Source organism: Tinamus guttatus, unplaced genomic scaffold, assembly GCF_059628265.1.
Source record: "Tinamus guttatus ecotype Peru unplaced genomic scaffold, ASM5962826v1 Tinamus_guttatus_pri_ptg000357l, whole genome shotgun sequence".
In the NCBI taxonomy this organism is placed as follows: domain Eukaryota; kingdom Metazoa; phylum Chordata; class Aves; order Tinamiformes; family Tinamidae; genus Tinamus; species Tinamus guttatus.
The window spans coordinates 270,890-284,942 of NW_028288891.1; the positions used below are offsets into that span (position 1 = coordinate 270,890).

Sequence of the window (14,053 nt, forward strand, 5' to 3'; positions counted from 1 at the left end):
TTGTGACCCCCTTTGTGACAGACCCCACGGACGCAGCGCTGCTGGGCGCCCAGCTGCCCGTGCGGCCTCGGCCCGCAGTGTCCAGCAGGACGGTGCCGGGAGAAGCTGGAAGCGAGCGGAGCTGGTGTAGAAGCAGCCTGAACGCATCCAGTGCTTTCCCTGGCGCGCCCAGGCCCTGTGCAGGGCCCAGGCCTTTTTCCTGCAAGCTCCTGTCTTGGAGGCAGGCAAGAGAAACGGCGCTGGTGCTCGCCGCCCAGCACAGTCCCCCTCTCCCCGCAGCGAGGCGGGCAGGCGCCCTCAGCCCTGCAGCCTCTGTGTGCCGGCCGTGCAAAGAGAGCCCCCGGGCTGCAGCAGGGCTGCCCCCACAGCCGCCCCTTCCTTCAGCGCCTTCCCTCTCGCCCACAGCATGGCGGAGGCACCTCCCGGCTGCTCCAGGCTGCTCCTGAAGGAGCACGGAGGCCCCTCTGTGGCCCGGGAGCACGAGGACAAGGACAGAGGTCTCCGGCAGAGCAGCTCTCTGCCAGGGCCCTCTGAGGTTGGCCCTGTTGAGGTGCTGCAGGCAGGTGCGTGACTTATTCCAAGATCCTTTTTAATACACTTTCATTGCAGGCATCCCAATGGAAAATCATTTACTAAAAAAAAAAAAAAATCTCATAAATGACAGTTTGGTCTAAGTGATGTAAAGAGAATCAGGCCAGTTGATCTGGTCTCAGATTACATTTGCAGGCATTATTCAACAACTTCCAAAATATATATGGTTCTTTTAAACTGTTTCTTTGTTTTCATACAATACTGTATCTCATGTTTTCTTGGTCTAGGAAGGAAAATGTTTTGCTATTGCCATCTCTGAATCCTGCCTTCCTTCCTTCCTGCCTGCCTGCCTGCCTGCCTTCCTTCCTCCCTCCCTCCCTTCCTCCTTCCCTCCCTTCCTCTCTCCCTTCCTTCCTCCCTCCCTCCCTCCCTTCCTCCCTCCCTCCCTCCCTTCCTCCCTCCCTCCCTTCCTTCCTCCCTCCCTTCTTCCTTCCCTTCCTTCCTCCCTTCCTCCTTCCCTTCCTTCCTCCCTTCCTCCTTCCCTCCCTTCCTTCCTCCCTTCCTCCTTCCCTCCCTTCCTTCCTCCCTCCCTCCCTTCCTCCTTCCCTCCCTTCCTCTCTCCCTTCCTTCCTCCCTTCCTTCCTCCCTCCCTTCCTCGCTCCTTTCCTCCCTCCCTCCCTTCCTTCCTTCCTCCCTCCCTCCCTTCCTTCCTTCCTGCCTCCCTCCCCTCCCTCCCTCCCTCCCTCTTTCCATCCCTCCACTCACAGGCACTAGTGCTGCAGCTGGGCAGGCACATTTGTGCCCTGCCTGCAAGAGAGGGGCCAGCGCTGCTGCACCTGGCACAATTCCCTGCCTTGCTGTGCTCCAGCATCGCTCCCATCCTCTGGCCACAGCCCAGGCCTCACGGGCCCTGTGGGGAAGGCTGTGAGGGCCCCGCTTCCCTCCTCCCTCTCAGGCCTTCCTCTCTCCAGGGCAGCCGGCCTGTGGCCACAGGAGGCTCAAGGGGTTGCTCGAGTCTCTGTTGACACGTCCCACAGCTCTCCCTCCTCTCCTTCTTGCCTCCCTGCAGGTTCTTGTGCCTGCAGCCATGTGGGCCTGCCAGGAGAGCAGAAGGCACTTCTGGAGCCCACCCAGGCCTTTCCCAGAGGCACAGAGAAGGTAATCACAGGTGCCACCATCACCTCTCGCCAGCCCCTGTCGTGCTCACGCAGGACTTCTTGGAGGGCTGCTCTGTGAGCAGAGCTGCCCCCCTTCAGGCATCCCACACCACCATGGTATCAATCCCCCGCTGCCTCCCCACCATCCTCCTTCCTTCCCCTTCCTTTGGGCTGCGCCACATGCCAGAGCTCTGCAGCTCTGAGGCCTCCCACGCTGCACTGCAGGGCCACGGCTGTCCCCTTGCCCTCAGGCAGGAGGAACTCAAGGCAATGCCCTCTGCCTAAGGGGCACCCTAAAGGAGTGCGACAACATGCTCTTCTCCTTGCAGACCCAGAGTGCCCTGGACGAGGTGCTACAGCTGGTGGTGGTTGATTCGCCCACCTCCAGCCTCCTGGAGCTGCAGAATTTCTTGCAGGTGGGACATTTACAAAGACTGCGCTTCACAGGGCTGTGAGGATCCCTCACAGGGAAAGCGACTGCTCCACACACAGCATCTGCCCCCCTCCACACACACATGCCATCCTCGCCACATCCTTCCATGCTGCAGGCACAGGCGCTATCTCCATCAGGGCAGTAGGAGGGCTCTCCATCAAGCCAAGGCTTCTTTCAGCTCCCTCCCTATCCAAGGCTTTGCACCTTCCTGTCGAGGGGCCCCTTTGGGAGGCGCGTGTGCAGTGGGGCAGAGGCAGCACTGAGCCTGGGCTCTGGCTGCCTCCCTGGGCACGGCGCGTCGGGCTGGCCATTTGTCCCCCCGAGCCTGGGAGGGTGTCTGCGCGCAGGAAGGCGCTGCCAAGATTTGCTCCTGCTCTGAGGAGGCCTTGCGTGCGTGCGGCCCAAGCGCTGCCAGAGCCTGAGCCGAGCTGCCAAGGCTCCTGCAGAGCTGTGGGGCTCTTGCAAGGCAGAGCGTTGCTTTCCTTCTGCCAGCTGCTGCTGCCCTTCACGGAGAGCATGAGAGCAGCAGAGGTGGAGCGGGCCCTCAGGACGATTGCCAGGCTGAGCAGGGCGCTCCTCAGCTCCTGCTCTGTGCAGGTAAGGACCTCCGCGGCAGGCAGCCTCCACGCGGCCCCCACGCAGCGCTCGGCCGGCCTCGCAGCCTGCCCTGTGCTTGCGCCCTCCCTCAAGGGCAAGCCTGGGCACAGCTTAGGGCACTCAGCGGCCCCTCTGCCCACGGCCCTGCCTTTGCCGCTGCCTCTGGAGGCTGCTCTCTGGGGGCTGCGCTCTCGCCGCAGCTCCCGCGCGCGGCAGCCCTTCCTGCCTCGCCTGCTGCCCGGCTGCTCTGGGAGCGAGGGGCTGCTCTGCAGCGGCCTCTCCTCCTCCCTGCTGCCAGTGCCTGCGTGTCAGCTCGGGGCTGCTCGGGAGGAGGCGAGGGGAGGCCAGTCCCTTGCCCGGGCTCCAGGCCTCGCGCTGTGCTGAGCACGATGCGCTGCCGCACGCACTGCTCCTGCCTTGTGCTCAGCGCTGCGAGAGCCTCTGGCCCAAGGGCCTGCCCGCAGCCCTGTGCCCGCTACTTTCTCCCTCCTCCCGCCAGGCCTGCGGCACCTCCGCTGAAGGGCTCTCCGCAAAGGAGGACTTCCACGTGCTGGGCAAGCTCGTGGCTCGCCTCCTCCTGTGCTCTGCTGCCAAGGAGCAGGGCATCAGCACCGTGGCTGTCGATGGTCTGCACTACGCCTTCCGATTCGCCCTGCAGCGAAAGAGTAAGAGCAAGTGCAATGCAACGGGTGCCTCCAGTCCAAGCAAAGCCTCACGGCACCAAGCCCCTCTGCTCAGCTGTCACGAGCAACAAGAAAGCCTTGCAGTGCAGGAGCAGGGGAGCAGCAGCGCTGCATGAGTGTAGGGCTGCCCACGGAGCCCACTGACAAGCGCGCGAGGAGCAGCACATCCTCACACACCTCTGCCATGCAAGGCCTCCTGTCCTGCCTCGCAGGGGAAAAGGCTGCCGCACTCAACCCCCTCTCTGCAGCTCAGCAAGCAGTTCCCCTTCTCCCTCTAGGAATGGCCATAGATTCTCCCTGGCAATTCTTCAGCTCCCATGTACTCCCCAGGACTCCTTTAAAGCCTGTTTCAGTAGGCGGGAAAGCCCCTTGGTCAGGTGGTCCCTCCTACTGACTCCTCCGTGTTGTTCCTTCCATGCAGGCAGGAAACTGGCAGGCAATAGTGCAGAGCATCCAAGGCTCCAGAGGGAAGGCAAAGCTGAGCACACTCGCTTCTGCCTTTCCTCCACCAAGAGCACCAGCCACATGGCCATGGTAAGGAGCTGCTGCCTTGCTGGCCCTCTGGGCCAGGGAATCAGCAGGACACCTGCAAATGAGCCAATGGATTTCCAGTGCATGGGGTTCTTGTGCCATGCACGAGCCCGATCCCCGCTCTGCTCCCTCCGCCGCATGGCCCTCCCTGCTCCCCCTCCACACGGCAGCCGCTGCAGCTTTGCACACAGCTGCCAGCACGGCCCTGCTCCGGAGCGGTGCTGCCTGCTCGCCTCAGCAGCACTGTCACGCTGCTCTGGGTCACAAGGTCTTCCCTCTCCCCTTGCTGCCCTAGATGTTTGGGAGACACCTCCTGCCCTCGGAGAGAGCGGACATCATCGTAGCGGCTGTTGAGGGCCTGCGGGACTCCAGCCCCTTCGAGCTCCAGGCGGCTGCCGGCATCCTGGACGTGGTCGCCGTGGAGCCCACCTCCTGGCTGCAGAACGTAAGCAGGCCATGGTGGCACTGCCCTGCACCCGAGGGGCAGCACCTCCCTGCCAGGCATCTCTCTTGGGCACCCAGGGCCATGGGAAGCCAGCCAAAAGGGATGGGAAGGCAAGTAGCACTTCCCAGGGCTAGCGGAGCAAATGTCTGCCCCTCTTCTTCCTTGTGCGCCCTCTAGGTGCCAAAGATCGTGCGATGCATCTACGAAAACCTGAGGTGCATCAGCAGAGGTGCAGCGCGGCGCAGCCTGGACATCCTGCTGCTGCTGCTGACGTTCGCGCACCCCAGCGAGGTGGTCAGGAGCCTGCTGAACTGCTCCCCACAGTGTGACAGGTAGAGGTCCCAGGAGCGTGAAGGGCTTGCTCCGTGTGGGGAGGGTGTCCTGGGACACTCTGCTTGCCGGAACCAGGAAAACCTGCAGGGAATCCCGAAGGGCCGGGCAGGGCAGGCCCCGCATCCACACTGCGCTTTCCAGTGCCTTGCTGGCGTCTGGCACAGGCCCTCAGCAGCCAACACTGAGCAAGTGGGTGGCAGGGCCCCACCACCACACTCCCCCCGGCCCCACAGCAACTGTGGACTCAGTCATCTGCTGCTGCCCAGCAGGGCCCACGGCGCCCTCCAAGCGAGGGAGGAGCAGGAAGGGCTACAGGGCTCCTCGGGGCCTTGCCCACCTTTGGGTTTGGAGCCGTGGCCGTGGCAGCCGTGCTAACTGGACGCTCTGGGCCTGCAGCGTTGCCACGGCCATGTGGGAGGTGCTGGCAGGGCTGCCCAGCACTTTGGACCAGGTGCTGAGGAAGGTGCTGGGCATCCTGGACGACCGGCTCCTGCTCAGGCGGCTCCGAGCTCTCTCCGAGGACGCCTGCATCCTCCCCTTCGCCGTGAGTTCCCTGTGGCCCCCGGCCTCGCCGAGTGGCCCCAGTGCTGGGCTTACCTCAGGACAGGGGCTGGGGCAGCAGCCTGGCCTCTGTACACCTGGGGCTGTTTGCAAATCCCAGGAAAGGCCCCCGTTCCCACCGTGCTTTCCAGCCCCAGGCGCTGGCACAGCTGGCTCTTTGCACTGAGCGCTTTCTCTGGCTCTTTGCTGCAGGCAACCAAGGCTCTCTGTGGCATCCTGCAGCGGAGCAGCCACCCGAAGGTGGTGGCAACCCTCTTCCCCCAGCTCCTCATGGCGCTGCTCCTGCAGATTTCAGCTGCTGCAGCATCCATAGGCCAGGAGGAGTCTTCTCCAGCCAGCCCTACCAGGTGCTCTGTCCTGCTTCTCCTGCCTTTTGCATGTGCCCTCAGCCAGGGCCTGGCCTCTGAGTGTAACTGGCCTTTGCTCCGCATGCAGGTCTGCGGTGCAGGCACTGAAAGATCTGCTCTGCTGTGCTGGCTATGAAGAGCAGGTGGAGATCCTGCAGCAGGAGGGTGCCTGGGACCTGCTGCTCAGAGCTGAGACTCAGCCCAGCGGCATGAGCTTGCTGGCCAGGTGAGAGACCCTTTGGCTCATCCCTCCCTCCGCCTTGTGCTCCTGGAGACACTGGGTGCTGGGGACGCTGCGCCTGGAGGAGCCGCCTTCCTGGCACAGGCAGAGGATAAGTGTCAGCCCCAGGAAGCTCCTAAGGACCTGGAGCTTCGTGTGCCTGCCCTGGGGGCTGGCGCACACGCAGGTAGCACCTGCCTGCAGGCAGGGCCCCCACAGCCCTGCAGGTCCCACCACAAGGCTGCTTTGCTAGAGCACAAGGGAAGGTGCAAGGTGCATACGTGGGGCGATGCCATGCGAGGGAGGAGGAGGCTCCAAAGAAGCTATTGGAAGAGCAGGGCTTTAGTGTAGCAAGGGGGTTTGCCCAGTCTTCTCCCTAAGGAGCCTCACAGGGCTGCACACTTTCCCGTGGGCACGCGTGTTGGCCAAAGAAACCTTCTGCATGAGCAGAGGTGGAGGAAGCTGCAGCTGCGTTGTGACCCGTGCGTTCACGGCTGGAGTAGGCCATGCCATGCCAGGTTTGCTTGGCCAGCTCATTCCCACTGGTGCTTTCTTCCCCCATACCAGGCACATGAGGACAGCCCAACTTGAGCAGCGGTCCTGGATCTTCCGCCGCGTGGAAATACTGCTCACCAAAGGGGACAAGCTGCAGGAAATCCCTGCTATGGCCTTCTTTGCTGAGGTAGGCCTGGTGGCAAGCAGCTGTTCTCGGCGATGCCTCTCAGAGCCCGGGCTCTCGTGCAGGCAGGGCCACGAGGCGGCAGGGCAGCCAAGGGAGCTGGGCAGTGGCTGTGCTGCTAGTGCCGGTGCTAGGGCATGAAGTGGGGGAGAGGGGCGTGTGGGCCCTGCACCAGCACCGCCGCCTCCAGCACAGGCCGTGTGTGGGGCTGGAGCCCTGGGCGCAGCTGTCCATGGGGAGCAGGAGCAGCAGGGGCGGGAGTCCTGCAGGCCCTGCCAGGCTCCCACACGCTGCTCTCTGTGCGTTTCAGCTACTCTCCTGTGCAGACCTGAAGGCCGAGGAGTGCTCTGTGCTCTACCTCCTGCAGCACTACCTGAGCTCTCCAGGCCTGGCCATGCGCTTCCTGGTGCTGGGAGGCCTCCTGACCCTTGCCGGGAGAGCGGAGATGGTGAGCATAGTGAGTCACGTGGGGCTGTGTGGGCAGCCTGGGGCTGCTGAGGAGGCCAGGGCTGAATGCAGTGCTTGGCCTTGGCTGCGAATCGGGGCACACGGCGGTTCCTCCATTTTCCTTTGCTGAGCACCCACAAACGCCCGGCCGCCAGGCGAGCCCCTGTGTCCCTCAGGGCAGGCTCTGGGCTGTGCACTGCTGGCCCATCCCAGCTGCAGCCAGCACAAGAAAGTCTCTCCCACCTGCCTTAGCTGAGGGAGCGCTGTTCCCATAAGGAGTGTCCCACTGAGCAGGGCTGGGAAAGTGGAGCCCAGGAGCAGCCCAAGGCAACTGGCTGCCTGTGGCAGCGCGTCCTGTGCCCCGGTGGAGAAGCAGGGCAGGAGGCGGGTGCTGAAGGAGCAGAGCCCTTTGCCCGGCTGGGCTTTCCTCACTCCACAAACAGGAAATTCTCTCTTGCTTGCAGGCCAGAAAGATGCCAGGTCTGCTGCCCGAGCTCATGGAGGCGCTGCAGAGTGCTGACCCGGGTGTGAGCACAAAGGCTCTGCTCGTCACCGCAAAGATCATGCGGGAGATGGAGAGGGCAGCGGTGGGCCCCGTCGCCCTGCAGCTGGTGGAGAAGCTGGTGCCGCTCTTTGATGAGGTGAGGCTGCTGTGGGAGCCTGAGGTCTGTGCGTGGGCACTCTCTAAGGAGAAGCACCTTGTGCCAGCTCAGCCCTGTGGGCAGCACTCGGGCAAGGCCTTCTTCATGCCTGGCTTCTCTGTGCTCTCCTGGCCTCACTTGTGGCCTCTGCAGCCCTCCAGCACTTCTCACTGACCCCCTGATCGCACCGTGTTCCCCCAGTGCCCCATGCAGGGCGCAGGTGCTTCCAAACCCCAGAGAGCTCCTCAGTGGCCACTGCAGGCAGGACCCCACGCTGTCAGCACCCACTGTGGCAGGCGGGCAGAGCCTTCAGCAGGGGCTGCGCATGCTCGGGTGCTGGGCTGGAGGGTCTGCCCGGGCTCCTCCTCCTGCAGGGCCACGGCCTGTGGGAGCTCCTGCCGTGGCTGCCTGGTGTCAGTGGGGCTGGGAGGGGAAGGCACTTTCAGGCCCAGAAGACACCCGTGACTCTGCTCTCTCTGGGCACAGCTTGTTCTGGAAAGCTGGTGCCTCTGCAAAGCTGTTTTGGCCCCGGGGCCCTTTGGCACCAGGGGCACATGGGGCCCACAGCTCCACTGCAGAGGCTTGCAGTGCCAAGCACCCCTCTGCACATCAGCCTCACTACTGCTGATGCTGAGCGTGGGCAGGCAGCAGCCGAGCTCAGGTCCCCCCTCCTCTCTCCTTGCAGGCATCCAGCCAGGTGCGAGAGCTCTCCATCGGTCAGTTCAAAGAGCTGATGGAGCTGGTGGAGGGCAAAGCAAGGAAGGACATGCAGAAGAAGGTGCGCAGGTGCCTTCTGCCGCTCTTCTTCCACCTGCACGATGAGACCCAGAGCGTGGCCAAGGTACCAATTTCCAAAGGGCTGGGAAAGGGATGGAGGGAAGGTGGAGGGGCGAAGCGGGTGCTCCCCAGGCCTCCTCCTCTGGGCTGCGGTGCCACATCCCGCTCTCTGCTGCTCTCTGCAGGCCTCCTGGGAAGCCCTGTCAGCCGCTGCAGTGCTCCTGAAGTGGGCACAGCTCAGGGACATGACCCAGGCTCAGCAGAGCTGGAGGATTGGAGAGTGCTTGGTAAGGAGAGCCTTTGGTGGCGCAGGGCCCCCTCTGCACGAGGCCTGCTCGTGCCCTCACAGCTGTGCATGGGACAGGCGGCTGTGCCGCCCCTGCACTGCTCCAGCACTAAGAGCACCACGTGCTCCTGTGTGCCTGACGCCTTTCCTCAAGTGCGTGGTCCCAGCGGGCTCTTGGGGTGGCCCCTCTGTGAGCTCTGGCCTCGTGCCAGGTTGCTGAAGGAGACCCTGGCCCACGTGGGCCTTGGCACCACTCCGGCTCCTCAGCCGCACCAGGCCACACGCTGCCTGCCGCTCTCTCCAAAGCTCAGCCCCACACAGCTCCTGCCTGGGAGGTGCCCTCCATGTCCTGATGCAGAGGGCAAAGGGAGGTGCAGGGAGCAGGGCCTGCCCTAGCTCTGTGGGGAAGCTCTGTGCCAGGCCCGTGCTCTTGTGCTCTGTGCAGCTGGCGAGAGGCAGGAGCCACGTGGCAGAATATGTGCGGCAGAGCCTGCCCTACCTGGAGGACTCTCAGGCATCCTTGCGGGAGGCGGCCGTGAGGTTCCTTGGTGAGCAAGAGCCCCTGGCGTCCCTCTGTTTGTCCCTTGCTCCTGGACCCAGCTGCCATCGTGGCAGCCAGCGCCGTGGCTGCCAGAGCCCAGCGTGCCTGGCCTTCCAGGAGCCCCGTGTGGCCGGGAGGAAGCCTTGCTGCTTCCCAGCACAGCCCCTGGCCCTGCCTTGGCTCCTCCGCTCCCCTGGGGCCAAGCCTGTGAGCGGGGAGGAGGCTGTGGGGAAGTTGTCCCTGCCCGGGGAATCTGCGCTGCGGGAGCGTTCTGGGCAGGGCCAGGAATGAAGGCTGCTCTCTGCATAGGGTTGGCGGGGCTGCACTGGAAGAACGCCAGGAAGGAGAAGGTGTTGCAGATCTGCAGCGGTGAGTGAGGGCAGCGCTGCGCTGAATCAGGGAGGGGAGGGCTCCGGAGGGAGCTCAGGGAGCTCCAGCAGTGTGCCCTGCTCCAGGGAAAGGTTTCTGTGGTGCAGGAAGAGGTCAGGGGCACTGGAGGACACTGCTGAGCGGCAGCAACTTGCAGCTGATCCCTTTGCCCCACGGGTTCCCTCCTCACCATGACAAGAGCCGTGCAGGGCCAGGACAGCTTGGAGGGTGACACTGGGGGGGTGTCTCTGCAGAGAGCTGCCTAACATTGCTGCTCCCTTCCTTTGTGTGGCAGCCCTCCAGCCCTTGGAGTATGACCTCCAGCCATCCCTGCGTTCCCTGGCCGCCCAGACCAGCCTCCTCCTGAGAGCTGCAAGCAAACGCTCACCATCCAGATGCAGCTTGTCAGCTCTGTGCTGCTGGCCTTGAAGAGCACGGGAGAGCTGAAACGGCCTCTCCTGGAGGAGAACGAGGGCCCCAGGAACCACCTCCATGGACACAATAGTCTGGGTCATTCTGTCCATCTGCTGCGCCTCAACCCTCCTGCTGGATGCCAGAAGGAAATGAATGCCAGAAGTTTCCCAGCAGAAATTTGTACAGACATTATTATAAAATTCCTCATGTTGTACTCTGGCCTGTGTCTTTTCCCCATATATTTTCTTTTCATTATCTATTTCCCGTTATTTCTTTATTCTATTCTCTTCTTCCTCTTCCTCTTCATCTTCGTCTTTCTTTGTATTTTGGTTAGTTCCTCCAAGCGTGGTTGTAAGGGGAAAATCAGGAAAGAAAACAGAGTATAGGACATCATTGTGCTGAAGAGCATTCCCCAAGGCAGCAGGACCTCAGCTCTGCTAAACACTGAGGTGTTCCCTGCTGAACGCCTACACTCAGGCAGTGGCAAGAGAGGACAAGTGATCCTCAGGAGAGCGCGCATTGCTCTCTGGAAAGTCAGGAAGCTTCCAAGGCCGTGCCTGGAAAGCAGCAATCTCACCAATGTTTCTTTTGTAGCAATGTGTATGCGTTTGAATGAGAGGCGGTAGCATGACTTGCTCAGTTAGGGAGAAGAGAGGGAGTGTGTGGTGCACGGTAAAACGGGACAAGCAAGGAAGGAGACCAGGAGGCTCTTGGTAGATGAGCTCTAAACCAGCACTGCCGGGCCCACCGGGAGCTGCACGGCAAACATGGACCAGCTACATGCGCGGAACCGCCTGTGTCATTCCCATTGTGCCCATTCTTCCCTAAAAAGAGTCAGTCTTAAATTAAGGACAACAGCAAGTCCTCAATACCTTTTACTCCTGGGAGGGGACTAACACAACTTTCTAGTGCAACTAATGTAACTAATCTCCCCCTTCAATTTATAAGATTCTTGTAATCAAATGAGGTCCTTGATCAGAAGGTAGCTCTGGGGTACCCTTCTGGTACCCCAGATTTTGCTCTAGTTCCTTAAGAAACAACACTTTTACCACCTCCCTTGCCTTATTGGTGTGACATGGAAAGGCTTCAGGGCACCTTGAAAATGTGTCCAGTTAAGTGCTTAAATTCCCTGTGCTTTTCTCCTTGCACTCGGTGCTGGTGAGGCTGCAGCTCGAATGATGTGTTCAGTTTTGGGCCTCTCTCTACAACAAAGACATGGCAGTGCTGGAGCATGTTCAAAGAGGGCAGCAAAGCTGGGGAAGGGGCTGGAGGACTGAGCTTATGAGGAGTGTCTGAGGGAGCTGGGGTTATCTAGTGTGCAGAAGAGGAGGCTCAGGGGAGGCCTCATCACTCTATACAGCCACCTGAAAGGAGGTTGTAGCGAGGCAGATGTCAGTCTCTTCTCCAGAATAACTACTGATAGGACAAGAGGAAATGGCCTCAAGTTGGACCAGGGGAGGTTCAGGTTAGACATCAGAGGGAATTTCTACTTGGATAGAGTGGGGAAGCGTTGGAACAGCCTGCCCATGGAAGATGTGGAGTCACCGTCCCTGGCAGTGCTCAAGAAGCACGTAGGTGAGACGCTTAGAGACATGGTTTGGCAGGTATGGTGTTGAAGGGTTTGCAGTTGGACTTGGTGATCTTAAAGGTCTTTTCCAACCACAAGACTCTGTGATCCATGACAATAAAAAATCATCCCTGCTCTCCCCTTGCAGAGCAGCGCTGGGCCAGGTCCGTGTACACACACAGCCTGCACAGCTCTGCCCAAGGAGCATGCAAGCTCGGCACACACGGGCAAGGGCTGCTCTAACGTACCCGGGACGATCCCCGCTCCAGACGGGCTAAGCCCGCTCGGGAAGCAGAGGTTTCCTGCTGCTCCCTCCCCAGGCCCATCTGTGCCCAGAGAGCTGAGCATGTCATGGCCGCTGCGGGACATGGCCCATGGCCGGCTCCAGACTCCCAGCACCATTCACTTGCCTGGGATGACCATCCTGTGTGCGGGCCTTGTCCCAGCCCAGGGTGCTGGCAGGGATGTGAGGACTGGGGACAGGCCAACACGGGCACCTGTGGGGCAGCAAGTGCCACGTGCCCTGGGGAGGGGGATTTCTGTCAGGGGTGAATGGGAGCTGCCAGGCAGCAGGGACACCTGCGCTGATGGTGGGACCAATCCAATTTCTCCCTTTCAGGCTCCAGAGAGGGCCAGGAGGGCTGAGGTGGACGCTGACCGAGAGCAGGTCCAAGAGAGTGGTGACATCACTGCACAGGTATCCCCAAATACACGAGCCAAGCCATGGGCTTTGGCAGGGCTCCTTTTCCTGGTGCTCCGACGCTGGGGCAGGGAGGGCAGTGCCAGGCTTGGTTCCTGCTCCAGGGGACAGGGATTAAGCGCAGCCCACGGCTGACGGGAAGCACCGCTGCAGCCCGCACAGAGCAGGAGAGCCTCTTGCCTGCCCTGTGTCAGCCCCACCAAGCCCTGCTCCTTTTCCCCTCCCCACGGCCTCACGCTGACCACACTGACACCGTTGGTCCTTGCAGGGCTTTGCAGCCCCCCTGCTCTTGGGTCCTCCTGCTGACATCCAGGACTGCCACCCCCAAGCAGGACGGAAAATGAGGAGCGCGCGAGGCCACTGCCAGGCCAAGGAGAATGAGCAGGTGAGAGCCTCTGCGTGGCAGCCCCTGGGCACCCATGGGGGTCCCGGCCTCCCCTACCTCTTCCCCGAGCTCGGCGGACAACCTTGCCACTTGTGGGCAGGGCACAGCCTGCCTTTGCAGTGGGGATGACGTGGCCATCCTGCCCAGCACTTGCAGCCAGGACAGGCCTTGTGCATGAGCTGTCGCTGTCCAGGTCCCAGGGAGGCCTGCTCTTGGCATGTCCCATCTCCTGCGCACGTGTGGGGTGGCAGCCTGGCCGTGCCCCTCCAGTGCCCCGTGCTGAGGCACACGGCGGGTCGCTCTGGGCCCCAGAACGCATCCTGCGTGTGTGTCCACAGCAGCCGCTGCTCGGCCTGGCCCACATCCGCCTGGAGATCAGCTCGCTGCCGCCTTCCCGTGAGTGCAGCCAGGTCGGCCAAGGCCCCGCGTGCTCCATCAGCACCTTGTGCAGACAGCTTGGGAGCAGCTCCACAACCTCCCCAGGGGCTCAGGCACCCTCAGAGTAAAGAAGTTTTTCTGGATGTTCAGGCGCAGGTTGCTCTCTTTCCATTTGAGCCTCTTGTCTCATCCTGCCACTGGGCAACACTGAGAAGGGGCTGCCTCCTCCTCCTGACAGCCTCTTTTCAGTATTTCACTGCCTTAGGATGCACCGAGGCACTTCATTTGCATTTGGCTTTGCCCCAGAGGCCTGTGTTTCCCCTCTCAGGTCCTCTTCCCCTCAATTCACACTCTGTGCTGTCCCCAACCACTCTGTGTTGCTCCATCCCCTTTGCAGGGATGGAGGTGAGGCCAAGCATCCTGCAGTTTCCGGGTCCTCCTTCTTGCCCCTTTTGAAGACTGGAGCGATGTTGGCTTTCTTCCAGTCCTCAGGCAGCTCTCCTGTTCTTCATGACCTCTCAAAGATGGAAGAGATTGGCTGAACATTAACGCCTGCCAGTTCCCTCTGCAATCTTGGGTGCATCCCATCGGGGGCCATCGGTCTGTGGGTGTCTGCTTTGCCTAAATAATCTCTAACCCAATCTTCCTCAACCAGGAGAAAGTCTTCCCCTCTCCAGGCTTCCTCTTCTGTCCCCTGGCTCTGTAGTTCATGTGTGCCTGGACACATTGGCACAAATGCTTTGTCTGCAGCACTCTGCAGATACGAGGTGGCAAGGAAGGTGTCCACAGCACCCTGAGCTCTCAAATGCTGTCTCTGCCTTTCCCTGCACTGCCTTAGCGTCCACCTCCAGGCCCAGGCCATCTCCCTCACTTTGCCCGCTTGTCCCCTGTGCACTCTTTGCCATCTCTTAGACAGCATGATGAGGCCTGTGATCACCATCTCATACATCACCAACCTCTGGTTGTGCAGAGGCAATTGCAGGAAACCCAGGACACCCTCATCAATCTCCTGCTCAAAGTCTGCGCAGATG

At 61.4% G+C, this 14,053-nt stretch overlaps 1 protein-coding gene across 1 annotated transcript; it reads left to right on the top strand.

Moving 5' to 3' along the window:
• Positions 1-406: 406 nt before the first annotated feature.
• LOC148593627 (maestro heat-like repeat-containing protein family member 7) lies at positions 407-13,150 on the top strand. The gene is made up of 21 exons (XM_088530139.1): positions 407-563; positions 1,601-1,689; positions 2,018-2,104; positions 2,614-2,718; positions 3,218-3,383; positions 3,823-3,935; positions 4,228-4,377; positions 4,555-4,709; positions 5,107-5,254; positions 5,464-5,546; positions 5,707-5,844; positions 6,406-6,532; positions 6,828-6,974; positions 7,429-7,605; positions 8,291-8,446; positions 8,568-8,669; positions 9,114-9,216; positions 9,874-9,950; positions 12,179-12,256; positions 12,528-12,644; positions 12,983-13,150. The coding sequence occupies exons 1-21, from the start codon at positions 407-409 to the stop codon at positions 13,148-13,150; spliced, it is 2,643 nt and encodes an 880-aa protein (XP_088386265.1).
• Positions 13,151-14,053: the final 903 nt, after the last annotated feature.